Source organism: Salminus brasiliensis, chromosome 4 (genome assembly GCF_030463535.1).
Source record: "Salminus brasiliensis chromosome 4, fSalBra1.hap2, whole genome shotgun sequence".
NCBI lineage: Eukaryota > Metazoa > Chordata > Actinopteri > Characiformes > Bryconidae > Salminus > Salminus brasiliensis.
The window spans coordinates 40,831,945-40,854,834 of NC_132881.1; the positions used below are offsets into that span (position 1 = coordinate 40,831,945).

General features: G+C 41.5%; 1 protein-coding gene across 2 annotated transcripts in view; it reads right to left on the reverse strand.

The window, feature by feature from the left end:
- The window catches only part of gstcd (glutathione S-transferase, C-terminal domain containing), a 125,945-nt gene that overhangs the window by 21,484 nt on the left and 81,571 nt on the right, over positions 1-22,890 (reverse strand). For both annotated transcript variants that reach the window (XM_072678491.1, XM_072678493.1), the window contains exons 6-8: positions 18,956-19,071; positions 15,552-15,596; positions 14,541-14,669 (exon numbers count right to left, since the gene is read on the reverse strand). In XM_072678491.1, coding sequence (XP_072534592.1) covers positions 14,541-14,669; positions 15,552-15,596; positions 18,956-19,071 — 290 coding nt within the window. The remainder of the gene's footprint in view (positions 1-14,540; positions 14,670-15,551; positions 15,597-18,955; positions 19,072-22,890) is intronic.

Consider the following 22,890-nt stretch of genomic DNA (forward strand, 5'->3'; position numbering starts at 1 on the left):
GATTAAACGCTGCAGACACAGATCGGACAGAAATGATGGCTAATGCCCTCTTAGCAGGATTTAGGATAATAACCTTCAGAGTACACGGCACGGTATTTGCACACAGAGGATGGCTCTGATGAGTCCACATCAATATCGATGAATCAAATTCTATTAATCTGCTCGACTCTTTGAAGTTCAGCGGCTCCTCGAAATGTTCTGGGTCAGCAGCCAGGTTCATACGCTGCTTTGGGAAAAACTCTACTTTGAAGGCCTCATCAATAGGAGATAAAGAGGACAACAAAACTACAAGATTCAGCTGCCTTCCATGGTTCTGGTTCAGCCAGCAATGAGGAGGCTATGAGGTGAACATCACAAAGCATATTCAGCATATTCCCTTCACTCGCTTAGAAAATACACCTCAATGGTTTGGGCTCTACAACATCTTGCCAATTTCATTGAATCCTCCAACTCATCACGTACACTTCGTTTGCAAGTTGCTGGCCTGTTGTCAGTTCCTTACATCTGAAAAACTGCAGAGGGAAGAGCTTTCTCTTAACATTTCCAGTTTGGGACTCAGACACACTCTCGCTCTTCAAGTCTAGATTAAAAACTTACACTCTTAGAAAAAATGAAGGTGCTACAAAGGGTTTAGATAAAGAGAACAGAAACATGAACATCTTGGCACCATGCCTAATGCCAGGCATGGGCTAGAAAGGTATAAAGCCCCCCCAGCATCGAGCTGTGGAGTGGTGGAACAGTGTTTTTTTGGAATGATGAATGGTGCTTCATCCATTATTATCATGTTATCAGAGTTGGGAATGAGGTGGGGTGGTAATCATCCTACATCCTGACCTCAGTAACGATCTTGTTGCAATTAAAACAGCAATCTAGTAGCTGTCCCTAAACAGTTACTCCAACAAAAGCAGGACTGACCTTTCATTTAGCAAGAAGCAATGAATAAGCAGGTGTCCCAATACTTTTTTATCCATATAGTGTACATATGTATCCCTACTTTACACAGCATGTAGCTTTCAGAGTCTTGCCCAAGAACTCTTATTAGTGTAGCGTGGTGTGTTTGCCAAGCCAGAGAATTGAACCCCAGGATGCCAATTGCTTATGCTGTAGGATTGTGCATTTCTTAAATTTACATTTATGGCATTTGGCTGACGCTCTTATCCAAAGCCACTTATATTTGAATCCATAAATTGAAACAATGAATGAGCAGGTGTCCCAATACTTTTGTCCACAGAGTCTACATTTGAATCATGTTATACATGCTGGAGAATGCAGAGTTAGGAGTCTTGCCCAGGGGCTCGTACTGGTGTAGCATGGTGCGCCAAAGCACAAAACCTAGTATGGAAGTATAAGGTTGTCTTCAAAACTGCGAGGAGCTACACCTTCAAAAGGGAGTTTGTTCAAGAGTTTGTTAGGAAAGTCAGTATCTACACAAAGAACTATGGCTTCTCAAACGTTGATCTGAATGTTTAAAAGCTTCTTTGATTGGTTAATAGGTCTTTCTCTATGACACACCTATAAAATGGGTTCTTTATGGTTTAATATGCCACCAAAAAGAATTCTGCTATTGTTACAAATCACATCATCTTTGGCTCTGAATCCTTTTGAAGAGCACAGTAGATACAAAACTCTGATAACACTGAATGATTCCTTTAGTCAGTGGTTTTATATACACACATCCATGACCATCTCAAAGAACCGTCTGAACGCTTACACTGTTCTTTGCCTGGTTAAAGGGTTCTTCTGATTGGTGTACAACCCGAATAACTATTTTTGGTGACGATTTTTTTGGTGTCGGAGTTCATTACGAAAAAAACAACTTTGAGCAGTTCTTGTTGACAGTGTCGTGTGTATCAACACTTTCCAGCTCTTCCAATCTTGAGGAAAGCCTCACACTGCTTTACCACACTTTTCTGAAGTCAATTAAAAGGATTTAAATGAGCTGTTTCTCACATATTCTTCATTGCCAGCCACACGTCTCCTATAGCGCTGGGATTTTTACTCCTCCAACATGCTCAAACTACTCAAACACTCCACTACCCCACAGGACAAAATACTGAGCTAACATCACATCACGCAGTGTGTGAGTGTGTGCCGTTTTAGGATAGATTTGTTAAAGGATCGGATCAGACCAATTCTTTTTTTCACTCTAAAATTTTACTGAGCATTTTCTGCTGATATCAGCCTAATTGAGTCTGATATGCCATCTCTACTGATATCACTCCTGCAACAAGGATAGACAGTGCAGCCCTGACCCCATCACAGCATGTCTTGCTAAAGGTTGCTAAAGGCAGCTTCAGCTGCAGGCGCAGTCAAAGAATTAAGAAGAACCGTGTTTGGTTCCATAAAGAATTACTTTTGTAAAGGAGCTGTGAGTGAAAAGAACCAGTAAAGAACTGGTGAAGAACCTTTACAAGGACATCTTAAAACCCTTATCAAGGTTCTTCACGTCATCAGCTCCCTGGCAAACACAGTTCGCTTAATATATCCACTCCTTGACAGATTCCACTGAGGAACATCAGTCAAGTCTTGAAGGTGATGTTTTGGTTATAAGCTGGAAACATGGTGAAGCACAAGAATCTGAGCCACTTTGACAAGAACCAAATTGTGATGACTAGACGACTGGGTCAGAACATGTCCAAAACAAAACATCAGGCAGATCTTGTGCTTTTTATCTGGTATGTAGTGGGCAGTACCTACCAGAGGTGGTCTAAGAAGGGACAACCAATGAACCAGCGACAAGCTCATGGACACCTAAGGCTCATTGATGTGATTCATAGAGGCCCCACCTCACAACTATCCAGACTTTTTATTGTGTCCTGGCACCGATGTGGTGGAACAAACTTCCCCTGAGTGTCCGAACGGCAGAGCCCAACCTCTTCCAAGAGTACTTGGGCAGAAAGTAGTGTATGTTGAGTATTGTGGTCTCCATACTGATTTCTGTATTTAGTAGCAGCTAAGCTTAGAGGTATATTTTGGATCTAAAACTAGCTAAGGGGATTTTCTGAGTAAACAGTGAAGCACTTTTGTAAGTCACTCTAAATAAGAGCATCTGCTAAATGCCTTAAATGTAAATGTTATGTGAACTTAAAGGCTCTACAGCTTGGTGCCAGATACCACAGGAGACCCTCAGAGATATTGTGGAGTCCACAACTTGAGTAGACAGATCTGTCAAGGTAGAACGAGAAAAAAAAAAACTACTCAATATTAGGTGCTAATGTTATGACTAATCGATTTCTCTCTTTTTCTCAAATTATTCTTTTTTGCAATCCAAAAATGGTTCTTCTAAGACATCGCTAAAAGAACCCTTTGTAGCACCTTTAGCTTTAGGAGTGCAGATATCTCAATAAAGGGCTCAATAAGCACTCTCTCTCTCGGTCCTCCAAAAAAAAAAAAAAAAGCAGAAGTGAAAACAGCACAGGCATATTGCAGACATTCCTCATCTTCCGTTGACTTTTCAGCCACTGGAGGTTTCTGGAAGGCTCTTACTGCCATAATGAGATAAAGATGGTGAACCATCTTGACGAGAGAACAGTGGAATTTTGTTTTTGCTGTTTTGCATGGGAAAAGGGGCCTTCTTCAAAGCCCTCCGTTTACATCCATTTCTTCTCCCAAAACAAGCATTCCAGAGAAAGTTGAGACTACGAGATATTTTATTTGGTCGCTTACACCAAAGAGATGTAACCTGAATGCAATGAGCATCAAGTAATGCTCTGTGGAGTCCTAGAGCAGGGAAAAGCTCTGCAATGAGGTTTGCATTAAGAAGCCTTTCTGTACCATGGCCCATCATCAATTATTCGCTAATGCAAAAGCAATAAAGGACAGCGTGGGTGTGCAAAATCAAACTTCTTTATTAGCATCATCTGTCTTGTGGTCTGGGGATTTTTGCTGAGATGGCTCCTTTTTTGACACCAATGCGGCTTTAAAAAAAATAGTCGCCAACAAAACCCCTTTGTGTTCGTAATTAAGTGGAACACCCGCAGTGCTGAGGTCTAGAAGTGCAGTCACGAATCCAGTACAGCGGCATCAGTCACTGCTACCAGGCTTGGCTATGTGGTTGCCACCATATCGTGCTAGCAGCACAACAAATCAAGTCTGCACCGACAGGCCCGGTGGTTTACCCCCAATACATCACTCCTGCTGTGTTTACTCATGTCTTTTCCCGAGCTGAAAGTAGAGCTTTATGTCTGATTGTCAGAACAATTTGTAGCTAATCGTTTTCACACCCTTCACCCGAGTGGGGTAAGGTGTATTTGCCTGAGCTAGACTCTAGTAGACCACTAACAGATATCTGAAGTTTGGGGCCACTTGCAAACGTGCACCCTTCATTTTACTCCCATATGTTTTACTCTCATTACAGCCTCCGTTCTTTGCAGGAGGCTCACTTTCAGTGTTTCTGCAGTGTTTCCACACCTCCAAAGTCCAGTCTTAAGGCCACTGCACACTGAACGCAATGCATAGAGAATAAAAGAGACGAAAGCGTGCCGTAATCACACACAATTTTCAGGAATGTTCAGGAATCAACTGTGAAACTGTAAGGCTGTAATTTGTGGAGCTGTGTCCATTAGTGATGGGATGATATTTCTCTATATGGCCGATCCGGAGAGGCGATCAGACCATATTTGCGACTCAAGGATTACAGCAGCTCTGTGTGAGGCTCCTCAGTCATAGGATGCCGCAGTTCCTTGTTCAGCCGCTATATGGAACTATGGAGCTGGCACATAGCTACAGTGTTGTTCTTCACTCGGGCAGTCTGGAGCTGTGTCTGAAACTGTACTCTGTTCACTATATGTTGCATCGGAATATATAGAACACAAACAATGTACACTAACGAACACGAAATACCCATAATTCATTACGTAGTTTGGTTTAAAGATCCATGTGCAGATTTTCTTAAGATTGACTTTCCGATTGTTTATATGATGTAATCTTATATGTAATAGTGCTCTATATAGTGTATAGTGCTCCGGAGTTTCACATGTAGGGGATACTGAATAGAGAAATAGTTTGACAGATATTTTTTTTTTTTTACAAATTTATGAAATGTGTACAACAATTACATCACATTTATAGCCAGTTTGCATCGGCTAGGATCCAAAGGATATCTCTAAGCCTATGTGTGGAGATCACAATACTCAACATACACTACACACTCTGCCTAAGTACTCTCGGAAGAGGTGGGTCTTCAGTCTGTGTTTGAAGGCAGTGAGCGACTCTGCTGTTCGACACCTAGGGAAAGTTCGTTCCAGCACTTCGGTGCCAGGACAGCAAAAAGTTTGAATGCTTGTCTTCTGTGCATCTTAAAGGAGTGTGGGTCAAGCCGAGCTCTTGGTAAAAGATCGTGGAGAAAGCAGAGTAAGGATTTTAAACACCTCTAACTGGATACCCCACTCAGTGACCCGTCACTCAGCTCAGTACAGTGAGTAGCAGCATTGTAAGCAATACCACTAATGGCAACAGACAGCAAACAATGCAGACCACATTTAACCATGACTAAAAGTACTACAGCAGCAGCAGCAACATTTGGAAAGCTAAAGTAAAGAGCGTCTAAAGCGGCTCCCAGGTCTTCCTAGGTGGTGCTCGGAGTTCCACAGCATTTTGAATGTGGTTGACTCCAAAAAGTAAAGTACATTTCATGTTGACTGACACTGCAGGAACATTACAAAAGCCCGGCACCATGATGCATTACCAAATAATGCTTGGAAAGGTTAATGTAGCATCCTGCCCCACCCTCCAACAGGGTCACCAATCGACCAATCACACTAAAAAAAGAACGCCATCGGCCCTAAAAACACTGATCGTTCCATCTCTAGCAGAAAAGCTCTAAAGGTTTCATTTCCACAATGCAACTCTCTGTTCTCCTTTCACCTCGTATCTGCACAGCTGAGTCATTAATCAGCGACCACGTTAAACAGAGAGCTGAATTTACTGAACTGCTTGTTTGGAGGTGACGCTATTTCACAACCTACAAAGTGCACTACATAGGGGAGTGGGAGTGATTTGAGACAGGGTCTCAGAGTAAATGCTGTGAGAGGAGAAGGAAGAGTTCTTTCACAGACTAAACTTTAGACAGCTTGGCTCCACGTTAATGGAGTTTGAACTGTTTTTGAACAGTTCTTGGAGACGCGGTTCCCTCCACAGGTGAGGCGAATACACAGTGAGTTCAATTAAAAGTTCTAGTTGTCAGTAGTCACAGCTGGCTGTTACCATATCAACACCAGAAAGAAAGCTGTGATTGGTGAGGAGAGCGTTTGTCAGCGGTGAGATAGCACAAATTCGAGTAGCAGGCGAATACAAATTCACACACATTTGCCTTCTTGGTGTGAAAAGCTTCATAAGTATACATGGGTTTCAAACACTTTTCTTAGAAAAATCACATTCTGTGTGTACGGGCCTTTCAGAATTGGAGCATTTTCTGCTTCTCACCGTCCATATAATTCCAAACACACTTAACGATACTGAGGTTTGGACTTGGTTGTGGTCAGTACAACACTGTAGCTCTTTTTTTGCTAATGTTCTTCTACTTTGTCTCAAAACAGTTTTCTGTTCTCAGTAACATTTCTGCTCAGAAAAAGCTCCTGAAAAACATGGAGGGTGGTCTCCGACATCTGTACAGTACTGTAGCTTCCCAAACATTTTTTAATACTGTTTTCTTTGCCATCTGCAATAACTTCACACAGTCTTTTATGATAGTCCTCTTCTGAGAATACTTTACTGCCTTACTGTGGAAGCAAGAATCAGATACAACGCTCTAGTTCCCACATCCCAGACTTCAAAGGGCTTTGCTCTTCACTACCTTGGTTCACAACTACACGCCTGCATGCCAGCTTAGGGCTTCAGTCTCTAGGCTTCTGACATGTCCTTTCTTAAAATCCAGTCAAGCCTGTAAAGCTACGTATTCTCGATGTTAGTGTCCTTGCCCTGCAGTGGTGGAACAAACTTTCCACTGAAGTCCTTTCTGCCGTGGACTCATCTCTTCCGGGAATACCTAGATCAACACCTTGCTGCACTCACTCACTCATACTTAATTTCTGAATCGTGTATTTTCTTTCACCAATACATTTTACGTAATATTTGTGCATTATTGTTCACTACATTAAAAAATTATATATATATTAAAAAAAACTGTGAGAAAAGCATGAGTCCGAGTTCAGTCTCAAGTCTCTGGAGGAGTCCGAGTCACATTTCAAGTTTCTGGTGTAAGCCTGACTTGAGTTTCAAATCTCTGGTGTGGGAGTCCGAGCTTAGTCTTTAGTCTCTGGGTGAAAGACAAATCTTAAGTCTCTGCAGTGTGAGTCTTAGTCAAGTTTTGAGTCTCTGATTTTTCCCAGTCAGGTCTTCAGTTTCTGGTATGCAAGGTTGTATGGAGTGTGCAAGTTGAATCTTGAGTATCTGGAGAGCGAGTCTGAGTTGAGTTTCAAAGTCTCAGATGTGAGAGTCTCAGTTGAGTCTTGAGTCTCTGGGGTGCAAGTCAGAGTCAGGTTTCAGGTCCCTGGCGTGTGAATCAGAGTTAAATCTAGAGTCCCAGAGGTGCAAGTCTGAATCCAGTCTTTAGTCTCTGGTTTAGACTCCAGAGTCTCGAGATTCAAATTCTGAATTGAGTTTCCAGTTTCAGTCATGCAAGTCTAATTTGTGTCTTGAGTTTTTGAGGTGAAAGTCTAAGTTAAATCTTAAATCTCTGGTTTGTGAATCTGAGTTGACTCTCGAGTCTCTGGGGTGCGAGCCAGAGTTGAGATCAGTTCTTTTTTCCGATGTGCGCACAGTCAAGCCTCTCATTTTTCAAACTGCCGCCGATGCAATACCACCGGGCAACCAACACGCCTGAAGGCCAGCGCCGCATACCCGGCTCCAACACACCAGCCTGCAGACGCCAGTGACAGCCAGCACCGCAGCGAAGTGATGCAGGGAGAGAGTGCAATCTTCCCAAAAAGGACACAGCAAGGCCAATTGTGCTCTTTCCGGGCCTTGGCTGCCGATGCAGAGTCTGGTGAATATTGAGTCTGTGCAAGTCCAGTTTAAGTCTGACTTTTGTGAGGTACAAGTATGAGCCTTAAATCTCTGGGGTCTGAGTTGAGCCTTGACTCTCTGGGGGGCGAGTAGTCTCCAGTCTTCAGTAGAGACTTTTAGGGGAGTCTTGTTTTAGCTGTGGCACATTCATTGTACAAAAGTAGATCTTACTAAAACTGTCAGGTTTAATCCAGCTTCATATAACAAGGCTTTAATTATAGACAAACCTACAGTCTGAAGGGCAGACTGGAAATGATGCACACAAAAAAGGTCAACTGACTCAGATGTGAAATATAAGACACAAACACAATCTTATAGGACTGCAGGTTTTAATAAAGGAAATTAATAAATACATCTATTTCCAACCTCACTTATGTGACTCAGCAGTCATTGTTTTAACACTATGTGACTCGAATTCACATCTCTGCTAGATGTAAACATCAGTATGCATCACAGATATTATTTAGGTCAGTAGTACTGACAGTGCCATCTTAGGAATAACCTCCATCCTACTGATTTTATCCCCTTGTTTTGTTGACATCAGCACTCATTTGCACTCATAACCTCAAAATTCATAACATGTTTCTACATTAGCTATAGCTCTTCATTATCTATCTGTCTAGTTCTTTGTGTATTGCTTTGTTTGTTTGTTTGTTTGTGTGAGTCGACCTAAGGCAGATGGGTTCATCAGTATTGGTTTCTCCCAAGGTTTCTTCCTCTTAGCATGAGGGAGTTTTTCCATGCTACTGTGGCTACCACCTCCATTGTGGTGCTTGCTCATAAGAGGCGTGGACCTGGATCTCTGTAAAGCGTTTTGTGACAACATGTTGTGAAAAGCGCCATATAAATACATTTGGAATTGAATTGAATCGAAACCTTTCAGGTGCTCAAACACCAGTCGGTCTCCGGCTCAGAAGAGCTTCAATCTGTGTTTGTGACCATGGTGTAGAATCCTGTAACTGCAATCTGCAGTCTAGTCCAACATTACAAAAGGAAGGAAAGGTGTTTTGCCAGCCCATTTGCTTTCAATGGTGTCTGTTCTGCGCTAGAAAGAGCAAAGACACTTTCTCCCCCACACCTGAACCAGCAGAGTCTAGAACTGGAGCTCATGTCACACTCTAAATATAGACGCCACTGAAAAAGAAATTAGCAGTGTGGCCAAAACCACACTAGCTTCATCTCGGTGATGGCTCAAGTTCTGTGAAAGACACCCACACAGGAAACAAACAGACTGGACCTACTCTAAACAACAAATATGAACCTATAAATAAGGCTTAGAAAAAGATTATTCAGGGGGTTCTTTATGCAGGGGCTTTTTCATGCGCTGAAAAATATACTAAGCACAAGAGGTTTCCACTACTTTCATCTTCTCTACCAAAGCAGAAAAGCAGTGGCATAGTAAAGTGGTTTGAAAACCAGCTCGCCTTGCAAAGTAAAATGCATAATATTTACCTGACCTCAAAAACGAGGTCTGCCCTGGACCTACAGCTATTTTATTAAAAGGAAACAGTAAAAACTAGGGCTGTCAAAGAGCTCCGAGTGGTCCAGTAGACTAAGGAGCTTCCACTATGATCAGAGGATCGCTGGGGATCTCTCAGGGTTAGGTTGGGTTGATAGCACTTCTTTCCCACATCACTTCTAGTGTGATGCTGGTCAGCCCAGGCGTCTTTTGACTGTTGTATCCGAGCTGGAGAGCTGTGCTTTCCTCCGAGTGTTCTGGCTACCAAGTGATGCAGCATCAGTGGCTGTTCAAAAAGAGGCAGTGGCTGGCTTTACATGTGTCGGAGGAGTCATGTGCTGGTCTTCACCCTCACAGTGTTGGGGGCGTTGCTAGTGGTAGGGGGTGTTTATATAAATGGGGATTGGGTAATTGGCCTTTAAAATTGGATAGAAAAATGGGGTAAAATTAGAAATGAATAAATTATTTAAATCTGGGCTGTCAATGTTTTTTTCGGGTACCTCGACTTTGTATTTTCACAGATAATACATCCACACAACTTTTTTCCACCCAGTTTAGTCATGTCTAATTCCACCCATCACTCCAAGCACTGGGAGATGGAAGACTAGAACGTGCTTCCTCATGTTCTGCTGCCAACACAGTAATTAATAAATGTAATTTTTGCTATAACACTGGGAACCACTGGAAACCAGAAGCCACACTGTGGGAAAAGCAGAACGGTTCTTCAGCAGTTATGTTTATAGGGCATATTTTATACTGGCTGTTAATGCAGCCAATACTTAAATAAATAAATAAATAAATAAATAAATAAATAAATAATCAATCAATATTATCCCGACCAAAATGATGTAACGCTTAAACAGCAATGCCTGCTACACTCTACCACATGTGGGACTAAGAGCACATCAGAGAAAGATCTAAAGGCTATTTATCCTGCTTTCCCAAAAGAGGTGCAGCAAATCCATATACACAAATGCCCAGGCACAGGTAAGACTGGTGGCGCGGGCTTGCTAAAGCTTTATTAAACTGCCCGTGTGTGGGTAGCAGGCAATTCGAGCCAAGCTGCAGAACGCCACCCACCTCCACAGCGTGCAGAGCCCCACACTGTTTGGACAGAAGGCCAAGTGGAGCAGGTCTTCATGGAGTGCAGGCTAAAACGTCTCATTACGGCAATGAACAAACAAAACGCAGCCATTCAATTACTGCGCAAAACACATCAACAGCAAAGCTCCCAGTGCCACAGGCAGGGCCACTTGCATGAGAGCCCCTTTACATAACTTCATAAGAGCTGCAGTCTAAAAGAGAAATGTGCAGCGTGACCTAGAGATGGGTTACACAGCCAATCATCTGCGTGCTGTTTCAGGAACTGGACATCTTGGTTTTAAAAAGAAAAAAGAAAGTGTAGTACTAAAGTTCTCATAAAGGGCAACTGGAAGGTAAGGTAAATTGATTAGCTCTGTTTTAATAAATACAAAGCAAACAATATTTCTCATTGAGAAATCGATTGAGAGTGTAGAAGGCAGATAAATGAATGATCTAAACTTCCCCTTTATTGATTAAAGTTTTGAAAGGGTAATGTACTGAGGCCAGAAGCAGTCGGAAACAAGCCAAAACAAATCTATACGTTCAAGAACACAGGCAGAGCAGACAAATCCATACTCATAAACCACCTACAGAACTGCTGAGATAATGATCACACAAATCCATGGCTACAAACAAAGGAAACATGGAACAAAACATGAACTAACTGCACCTTCACTCCCTGGACATTTTACCAGAAGCATACTTGATTAGAGGCTTATGCAAAAAACTCATATCTCCAAAATGCAGAATTTACAGGAAAGGGAAAAAAACAACCTTCAATGGAGATCAATGTAAAAAGATTTTATTCCAAGTTCAAATTTTAGATCATTTCTGCTGATCCATTCAGGATGTTCTAACATAATGTAAAGAACAACTGTGAGATTCACAGTTTTATGTCAAAAAGTGAAAACTGAGAAAAATGGGGGTACATCATCTCCCCTCTAACCCACCCATCATTGGAAAGGGAGCAGCACAGACCAGATATTACTTGGGTGGTGGACAAAGGTTGACAGGTTTGTGGTTTCTCATCTAATTGGTCTAGTTTGAAAATGCAGTCCTGAATATATATAACATCACTGTTTAAGATTTCAACCACAGACAGTAGAAAACACATCAAAAATACACAGAACTTATCTAATGAATGCACTGTCCACTGAATCTGGTGTTGAATGGCTGGCAGCCAAGCCAAGGACAGACAGGCACAGCAGGCTGTGGTGGAGAGCAGCAGAGTGTGACGCATTTGATGGAACACTGTCCGTTTAACGGCACTTCCTGACCATTTTAAATACATATATTTAAAACCACAAAAGATGAGTATCTATGAACGTCTTTAGAAGGCCAATGAGAGCATTCATGGAGTAAAATGAGCTGATAGAAAAATAATGCAGCAGCAGCATAGCTTTGACACACATTTCGGCCTAGTCTCAGTTCCTCCAGGGCGTGTTTCATTTAAACTCTGGGCTTTAGATTTTAGCTGGACCCTGGCAAACTAGCAGTGTGTGCATGCTTTGTAATTGTAAACGTATTTGCTATCTTCTAGACCTCTCCTGCTTCAAAGGCATCAGTTATTATTATTTTTTTAGAGGATGGCTGCTGATTGTTGGACAAGCTTTAAGCAGTCAGAGTATTTCCTTTCCTAATGATGTCTGTGAACAAGCCATAGCCCTAGCAAGCTTAAGTTCTGGTCTGAGTAAGTAGTCTGTGAGCAACCACAAAATGTCCCTTACATGGTGCCATTTCCATTTTTTCCATACTAAAACACACTATTTCTGCCTAAAATATTAATGAAAATAATTAAGCGCTTAATTTCTGGAGATCATGGGAGATTAGTTCATCTTCTACTCACTTACCTATCCATGATCAAAGAAATTGGCCTTTTGCATGCACCTGTGGAATACAACATGGAATGTGTTTCTGGGAAGATAATGAGTGTTGATACAAAACAGATTAAGAACTGGTTAAGAAGACCAGTATAGCTGCTGAAGAGCAGCTGGCAGGGGCAGTCAGAGAAACTAGTTTGAGGTCTCTTAGGGTGGAGCATCCCTGACAAACTGCTGCTAATGAGCTGCGTAACCTTAGTCCAGCAGCTGCCTACGTGATGAAAGCTTAATGCAAATAGGCCCTTCAGTTTGATAACCAGTGAAAATTGTTATCATGGCTTTTCAAGGCTGCTTTGGCTACAAGAGAGACATGAAAATCACAACACACAAAGCAGAGGGAAAAAAACCCACTATTTCCCTTGCCCCGACAGCTTCTCTCAGACTCACTTCTAACTCCAATGTAGATATCAATGCCAAGTGTAAAAGCAGTGGTACGTCCTTTGCCTGTTTCCACATCTGCTATCTAAACATTCCTGAGCATTCTCCTTAATGAACAAAAGGTTGAAAGTCATCGCGGTACAATAAACAGCAGTACACTATCTGCACTTTCTCTGCCAAGTAATCAGAGCTCTTGAAAGACCATATAACTTCTTTTATATGACCTTATTAAACGATAAAACTCTTTATAGACTGAAAGATGAGAATTCTTGGAAAAGGCCATTTTAGACAAAATGCACCTCAGTATTTCTTACAGAACAAATAAGGATAATGCACTCTGCTGAAACTCTCTTTAAAAAAAGCTTAAGAGGTCCAGAATTCCATCAGAATCTAATTAACTCTCAACCTAATGCAAGAACGCATTCAGTGCATAAGCAATAACCTTGGCTTCGCCATAGGTTAACTGAACCCCAAAGCACATCATTATGATAAGAAACCTCGAGAGCACAGAGCATGGCATTCAACTTTACAGAAAGAAAAAGTCTATTCATTCCTTTATGACAGTTTGTGGGGGGAAAAATTCAGCACCCTTAAAAACAACACATTCAAAGGTGCAATTAGCAAGAACACGTCTTAATTTTGAGATAATTATGCTCTTATGGGTGTTATCATGGTGGGAGTGCCAACAGAGCTGTGCTTTAGCACTCAGCAGGACTCAGACAAAAGCAGTTTAGTTCAGTTTAGTAGAAGAGGAGAAGGAATGGCAGTTACTCTATGAAGCGCAGCAAACAAAAGCTGCACTTAACTATACATTCAGGCTTTTGTAATGTAAATGAATCAACATGAAAAATGAAGCCATTAATTGCCCAGAAAGGTCTGAATAGGACATTTAACTGTTTTCACATATTAGAACTAAAAAAAAAAAAACAATACCTTTCCAGAATCAAACAACTCGCCCAGCATCGCTGGTTAGCATTGCTACCATGCTGACTGCCGGCCTCGCCCAACATCTCTTCAGCAGTGTTAGTCACAAGCCATGTCCATGAGGTCCTGGGCCCTTCACATCTAAAAACTAAATATGTGGTCTACATCCTAAAGCTTTGAGGACACTGATAAAGTCATTTACCAGGCAGGGTCACATGAAATAGTATGCAAGAATGGCAATAATAGATGTAATTGCAATACTCTACTCAGGTAGAAGCATAGATCCTAGGGTTTAAAAGATTTCTATAAAAGTTGAAGTATCTCAAGTAACAGTGTAAAAGTAGTGGTTTCAATATTACTTAAAGTAGAAAAGTAATGTAAAGAAAACAAATGGCAAAAGCTTAGGCCACACCACATGGGTCTATAGTGCACTACCCCACTTGCCCAAAAACATTTTTCTAAAAGTCATAATGACTATAATGTTTTTAATGTTAATGTGTTTCATAGAGCGGAAAATATGATGAGTAGTTGCCTATAAGTGTTGTAATGGCACAAATAGTCAAACTTCAGAGGCATGTTAGCACCACATTTGCATTCCAATAAAGGTTATTGATTAGTTGGGCCTTTTTATTTGATTTCTCTTGAGTCTCTGCCATGGACATCTTCCTCCTAGGCTACATTAAATTGTCAGCTTAGCTTAAATTGTCAGCTCAGCTTATCTGTTGTTTTTTTTGGTCATTATAACCATGTTACAACATTCACAAATCATTTGTTCCTACCTTGATCGTAAAGCCTTGTTTGGAAGTACTCACCCCTATTTGGAAAGCCCCTGTGAAGTAGTCGAGGTTGGCCTGGATGAAGCCTATGTTTTTCAGCCCCAGCTGTGAACTTCTCTCTTTTGCTCTCACCAGAGACTCTTCTTTGTTTTCGATAAGGATGACCTAAGGGTTTAAAACACTGTCAATATTCCACAGCTACCCGCTGCAAACTGTTGCAACTGCACGAAAAGCTTAAAACAAACAAAAAAAAATCTATCCATTTCAAGTGCTGTTTGAATAATCGAGTTAACACTGCACTGAACTGAATCAGCCTCCAAAATTGTACACAGGTTCAACATTTCTTTTCTCTAAACCTGTAAGAACTTTGTTGTACAACCCTGTTGTATTCAGCCAGGCATACATCTTTACACAAAACACAACACATTACTACATTTACAGACATGGATAATGTCATGGAGCTTCAGAGCTCTTCGGATCTGGCCATGGTGATCCCACTCACTTCGACAATCAAGAGCAAATTTCTAAATAAGACGGACCCCTCCAGAATCCTCTCTAACCAAATTCTGATCATCTGCAGCTGATGTGCTGCACCTGATTCTAATTTTAGACATTTCAAGTAGCGATAGAGGTGGGGGTGTTCTAACTTTTTCCTCACAGGAAAACTACATTTCTATTAAATACATTTTAAAAATGATTTTTATAAACACTTTAAGCTATATTCCCTCCACCTTTCAATATTTATGTTTTTACTAATATATGTTTTCATGGGGTGTCCTAACATTTCACACGACTGTATAAAGAAAATAAAGGGGTTACATAAACTGTAGGATCTTAAATTCACCAATGAGTAGAAATGAACAAAAGCTTTCGTCAAATCCCAAAACGAATTCCTGCAGCAATCTGGAGTGAGATTTAAGTGACAGCTAAAACCTGACAAACACCTGAATCACCTGGGAGAATCAGACCCAGTGTTTCTTTTCCTTCGTCTCGGTCAGGTTAAACCTGCCATGGCTGAATGAAGGAAGAAAGGGAGTCTGGACTTACCTGACACTCAGGAAGTGTGTGCGCCATAACAATCCCAACATGGCCCTGAACACAAACATACAAAAAGAAGAGAAAAAGTCTCAAGACATAAAGCTCAAAGAGCCCATCAGATCAAAGGCTGGCCATCAGAGCCCGGCTCCGTCCATTAGAATATTGACCCGTGAGCTGTTCTGTGTATGCCTGTGAACTCCAAACATGAAAGCCTGCTTCCAGGCTGTGTCTGTGCGCCGCATAACAAGAGCACTATAAGAGATTTCATGAACAAAGAACTGGGATTGCCTAACTTACACACGCACAAACACGGGCAAAAACACACACACACACACACACACACACACACACACACTCCATAATATAACAGAAACCAAAAAACTGAGAAGCCAAAAGATCACAATTCGGATTTATTGCCAAATGAATCACTTGACATCCACTGCCTGTCTGTCTGTTCTTCAGAATTATGGCCACACTATTTTCAATGATTTCACATGTGTTTGTGTACTGCAGTGTCCTCTAAAAGCCAATCTAGGGCAAGCATCACCTCGACCATGTGAAACACTTAAGGCCTCCTAGGTCTTCAGAGGAAGCCTAATGAATTCAGGAAAATAATAAAAAAAATATGTCTGTGGTTCATAGTTTCACATTTTAATGTAATAGAATCTTCATGTTTGAGTCTTATATCACCACAGTAGATTATATTACTCGCACTTACATTACGATGGTAGATGATAGGCAGCAAAAAGAACATTCTGGTAGTTTAACGTAGCTAGTTCTGCCAAGTTCTGCCCCCCACTACAGGCAGTGGAGCGTCTAGGATTGGGTGGCATTACTGTGATATACTGCGATATGTAAAAATGACGGCCTCTCAAAATGAGGACAATATTTCAAAATGACGACGTGCTTCAAATTTCACGTTCAGGTGCATGGCTAAATTAGCCCATTCCCCTCATTTGCATTTAAGAAAGCTAGAGTAATGCAATGGTTATGCCACGCTCTGAAAACAGGTGGGGGCACAAAGCAAGTCCACTGTATTTGTGAGTTTAGTGACATGCTGAATTTGATTCAAACTGGAAAACAAACAAACCTGAATGGACCTGAATGGACCTGAATGGTCTACTAAACACCAAGACCATTTACTTATGCTCCATATATGAGTAAATAAGGCTTTATGCTCTAAACGTATGTGAGCCTCATTTAGCTGGAACATGGTCTGTGCTGTGGTGTGTAGCCTGCTTGCTAACTTAGCTAAGACCAGATAACGGGCTACAAGTCCAAGCACAGCAGAACCTCAATCAGTCACTCCAATCTGTCCAGTCGCTTGACTTCACTCTCTGACATTCATTTTTATTAGTCAACCATCATGTCAGCAGTACAGCAGTTACCTAGCGCTAACGTGTTTGTCCACAGAAGCTGAACGGCAATGGCTTCGGTTTTGGTTCGAAACAAAAGGGCGATCATCTTAAAACCGACCAATCAGAAATGTTTATCTGTAGTATCTAGGTACATACACTACTGATTTCCTGTAGCAATGTTGTCAGGAGTAGGTCTTACTGATTCATATGTTCTACAGATCAGATTAACTACGTATATAATTCGGGAGCGTTCCAGGCGAATACACCAATCACACTGTGATTTACAGTAAGACCAGTTCTGTAAAAGAAACCATGACTCTAGACCTCTAGACCTAGAAGCTGTAGATCACTGTCACTGACTATCAATATGACTGAAGGTCTAACCAGGTTTCACTCTGGAAAACTGCAGTGGCAGCTCAGTGCCAGAACTCGTCACTCAGAAAGTCAGTATTATCCTGCTTTATATTAGAAGTTTAAATATACAGTATATGGACAAAAGTATTGGGACACACCTCTTAATCACTGAATTTGGTTTGGGAGTTTCATTCACTCTCCCCAGGTGTATAAAATTACGCACCTAGTCATGCAGTCTGCCTTTACACACATTAGTGAAAGACTGGGTGGGTCTAAAGAGATCACTGAACTCCAGTGTGGTTCTGTAATAGACGCCACCGCAGCAACAAGTCAGTTGATGATTTTTTTAGAGCCTCTTAGAGCCATTTTTAAAATGTACAAATCAGCTGATTCCAAGATCAATTCAATTAAATTCAATTTAATTAAAAAACAAAACAAAAACAAATTTATTATTAAGAAATAATAAACCCCCACTATTATTATTATTATTATTATTATTATTATGATGATGATTATGCTGATGATTATTATTATTATAATTATTGTTATTGTTATTATTATTATTGTTATTATTATTATCATCATCAATCAAACAACATGTAAAAATGGGTTACATAAAATAATGAATAACACTGTCCAGGGAAGGATTTCTATATGATTTTGGAGCATTGCTGTAAGGATTTGATTGCATTCAGTGACAATAGCGTTAGTGAGGTCATAAAGGTGGATGATCACCACCCCACGTCATGCCCAACTCATCCCAAAAGTAGTGGATGGAGCACCATCACTATTTTACCATGTCCTCATGATTTTGCCATGTTGTTGTACTGTACAACCATTACAGAGGCATTTTTACCTGAACCTTTTCATTTTTTACATTTAGACTAAAGAGACAGTCTTCCTGACATACACTATTCTTTATATACTCAGCTTCCTTGAGGTGACCCATTGCTGACACAGAGGTGCACATGCACGCACACAGTTTGTCTAGTCTCTGTAGAGTAGTCCTGCCAATAGAATAGTACTCTTTGGAGCAGATACACATAAATCTATTGGCACCATGTCTAATGCCAGGTCCAGAAAGGTAAAAAGCCTCCCAGCATTGAGCTGTGGAGCAGTGGGGATGAGGTGGGGTGATGATCATCCAACATCCTGGCCTCACTAGCGTTCAATATCTAGCAGAAAACCTTACCTGGGTGGTAGAGACAGCAAAAGTAGACTAAACCCTTGAAACAATGAATGAGCTGGGGTCTCAATCCTTTTGTCTACAGAGTGTTGGACTTATAACTACTCCAAAATGTCCTTAAACTCCTCTAAAAGTACAGATGTGCATTTGTTAGTTAGAGCTGCTTTGATGAGGTCTAGACTCCAGCTACTAAACTAAAGGGCTGTGCTACAGCGCCAGCACAGCGCCAGCCTGGGTCACTTGATTTGACTGGGCCATCGATGTTTCTACTCCTCACTGTGTTTACCATCCATTGCAGCTCAGTGCAGAAATGTAACTTACAGATAACTCTTTCCCATAGGTCACTACAGTGGGCTTCAACAATATGCAACATTGCATAGTGATATATGAATTGTGTACACACACACACACACACACACACACACACACACACACACACACACACACACACACACAGAGAGAGAGAGAGAGAGAGAGAGAGAGAGAGAGAGAGAGAGAGAGGGACAATGTCTTACCCCACCACTGCAGAAGTCTACTATTGTGTTGCCTGGGCGCGCTTGCTCCGTTACCATGGCGACCAGGTTGTTTAGCTGCTGCCGTTTACGCACAGCACGAGTGTCTGACATCTTGCCTGTGGAGAAGAGGCACTAATGAACATCACCGAAGAAAAATTCACCACAAACACTCCAGCGGCTTTCTGTACAGTTCAAGAGCTTTTGAGAGCTCCAACAAAGCTATATGCAGGCCTTCATATGAACACACACACACACACACACACACACACACACACACACATGCGTATACACTCACATATACACACACACACATTTAATAGAAATGGGGGGGCAGTTTGGCAAAATGTTTTGTTGGGTTTTCCTGAATTATTAATACATTTTTATGCCAACTGCAAATCTGGGTGTAAAAACAGCTAGAGAAACCTCAGCTAGAGTAGTTCCCATATAGCAGGAAGAGCACCTGGATATGATCAGCTACAGTGATTAGCTAAAATGAGCTAGAGTAGTTAACATTTAGACAACAACATCTAGCTAGCTAACGTTAACACCTGGGTATAATCAGCTAGAATAGTGAACACCTGGATATCAGCTAGAGGATTTAGCACAGAGTAGTTCACACCTATACCCACAACACTAAAATACTGTCACAGCTCAATTGCATTAAACAATGAATACTGGAGTAGCACTTCTAGTGTTGGAATACTGCCACCTCAGAATGTTAACCATAGTATAGTACGCCAAGAACGATCCTACTACAGAGAAAAATGAACGCAGCCGTGTAAGTGTAAGGACTCTGAGTGGTGTGTTTGCACTGGTGAGGAATTGGGCAGCAGTGTTATCCACTACGCTACACAAGCTAAGCAGAGTTCAGGGAGTGAAAAGCCAGAGACCCACTTCAGCTGAGCTCAGCTCCTCACAGCTCTGATCATTTATTTCCCATCATCATGTTGCACGCTGATTCCATTTACAGCTCCCAATGAACGGGCTACCAAGTGGAGAAAAATAACCCCTGTCTACGTTGAAGTCAAGGTTACACTTCTCTTTTAAATGTGACACGACCCCCCCCCCCCCCATACACACAGTGCACAGTATCCCAGCCTTGAAGAAGAGGTACTTTTGTTCGCTAGTAATAACACGGCTAAGTAAGGGCTAAAAATCACATTTTCTAAATCTCTCAAATCATCTGTCTGTGGAAATGAAGGAAGCTTCACATCATAATGAGCCTGTTTTCCTCTGAGTCACACATCCCAGCATGTCTCCTCTTTGAAGTGTGTGTTCACACGGTGCTGAACAGGTCCTGGATACAGAATTTAAAGCCCAGGTGCGTGTCGTCCCTGCACCAACGCGCTGCATCCACACAAACAGTGAAAAATAGCATTACTGCGAGGGTGGAAGCTGGGGCCGAGACGCAAGATCTAGCACGCAAAGCAGAGCGACACAAGTCGGGTCGGGAGAGCAAAACATCAGAGCTTAGTAACAAACTAACACACAGACATTGAGACAAACACACAGGCAGTAGTGGCTCACTGGTTATAGCACTGGGTTATTGATCACAGGACACCCGTGTCTGCTCAGCTCTTTTAGTATATGGACAAAAGTATTGGGACGCCCAATACAAATTCAGTGTTTCTTTAGAAACCAAGGGTATTAAAAGGAGTTTTTTGTTGCTTTTGTAGCTTTTGTTGGAGTAACTGTCTCTACTGTCCAGTAAAGAAGGCTTTCTACTAGATTTTGGAGCAGCACTGCTGTTAAAATTCGATTGTGCTCAGTGACAACAGCGTTAGTGAAGATAGGATGTTGGAAGATCACCACACCACCTCATGCCCAACTCATCCCTAAAAGCACTGGATGGAGCATCATTATTCCAGAGAACACCGTTCTACTGCTCCACAGCTCAATGTTGGGGGGCCTTATACCCCTCTAGACCACACCTGGTGTTAGGCATTGCTCTCTTTTAGGGGTTGGTTGATGGCCCTTCCTCCCCACATCACTTCTAGTGTGATCTTGCTCAGCACATGCATCTGTTAGCTATTGTATCGGAGCTGGGGCGGCCTAGCGATGGTGCATCAGCGGCAGTTCGAAAAGAGGTGGTGGCTGGCTACACATGTCAGAGGAGACATGTGCTTGTCTTCACCCTCTTAGTGTTGGCGGCATTGCTAGTGATTAGGTAGTTCACATAAATGGAGATCTGGGTAATTGGCCTTCCAAACTGGGTAGAAAATGGGGTAAAATGTATTAATAAAATAAATACATTAATATATTAATTCAAATATTTAAGTAAGCCATTATAATAACATAAGAAGTGCAATGAAAATGACTACATTTTTAAATATTAAGCAAATATTTTGAGCAAATAATTCATTTTCTTTTTTTTTTTTTATTTGTTTGAGAAACTAAGTAAAAAAACTGACGTACTGCTGCCCCAAACACAGCAGGAGCAGTTTAAAGAAATCAACTTAAGCATGTATGATAGGATTTGCACAACATTAGGGAGAACTTTTTGGACCATTCCTCCCTGCATATGTGTTCCGTTCATTAATATTTCGGGGATGCCCTGCATGCACAGCCCACTGACAGCCCACTGACTTTCTCAAGGCTACACTTCTCTCTTACAGTCTCACAGTCATCATCTGATGATAAAAAAAACATGCATGTATATGAACACTTCTCACCATAGCTCACTGAGATCCAATCAAAAGTGTGGAACTTTTTAAATCAATACCGCATTTGTGTTTTTAGGTAGAGGAGGAGATCCTCTAAAAAGTGAAAATCTGCATAAATTGAGATACAAGGTTGTTCTTTAACAGCAACAATATTTTTTGTTATCGTATTTGATTAAAAAACAATCAGATGAAAATGAAAATGCACTCAAACCTGTGATTCAGAATGGAAATCAAATGGAACTGACTGCATATCTGAAATTAATTGATTAATTTAACTGAAATTAATGTAATTAAACCACTGCCCATTGATTCTGAATGAGTGCTGAAATGATTGGGTATTTTTTTTTATCCACCTAAAGATATCAGCTTGCTCTGCTTTAAAGAATGTGGTGCCAGTGGGGTTTTGTCTGAAAATAGGCTTTATTCCGGAGGCAGTTTGAAATCTGCATAATTTCAGGCTAATTACACTGCTTAATTACCACTCCATTGTTCTAGCCTAGTGCTCAACACTACAGTACAGAGCTCTATATGAAGCCCGTCTTCCTCTAGATGATAAAGAACAGATGTAAATGTCTAATGGGCCAGGCCTGCCCAGCTCGTCGCACCTGTGAAGCTGAGGTGCTGAATCTGCTTGGTGCGAGTGGTCTGCGAGAGCAGCGTCTGAATGTAATGAAGTCAGCTGAAAGCGATGAAATTGTTCGGAATTAACGCAAATTCCCCACTTCACCCGGCAGCGTGTGAGCTCCAGCGGAGTGTGACTCAGATGGGGTGTTTTTATCTGTAAATGGTGGTTGTCTCCAGTGGCCGTGTGTGGCTGTAACCGTGGAAATGAGGCAGTGCTCCACCCACTCGGCTACAGAAATCACTCTCCACTCCACACGCCTCCAACAGCACAATCTGCCCTCAGACGTCTGCATCGACCAATCTGCCGTACTACTTTATCCATTTATACCGCATCTCTCACAGACTCGGACATCTCTCTGCAGAGCTGTGAGATAACCCTTTGGAATTTCCTGGATTTCTGCATTGATCACTAAGATAATATGTGCTGGTGTCTTTTATTGAGCACGTTGAGTAAACATGCAGTGCAGGCTAGAAAAAGTAAGTGAACCTCTTAAGAATTAAATGGCAAAGGTGTGTTAGATTAAGGAGACGAGATTGTGGACTCTGCAAGTGCTTCGGGCACACAAAGCCTGGTTCCTGACAAAGCTGTTCCTACTCAGACTGATTAGTGTGAAGCAAACCTTAACGCAAACGACTTTCAGAAGATCC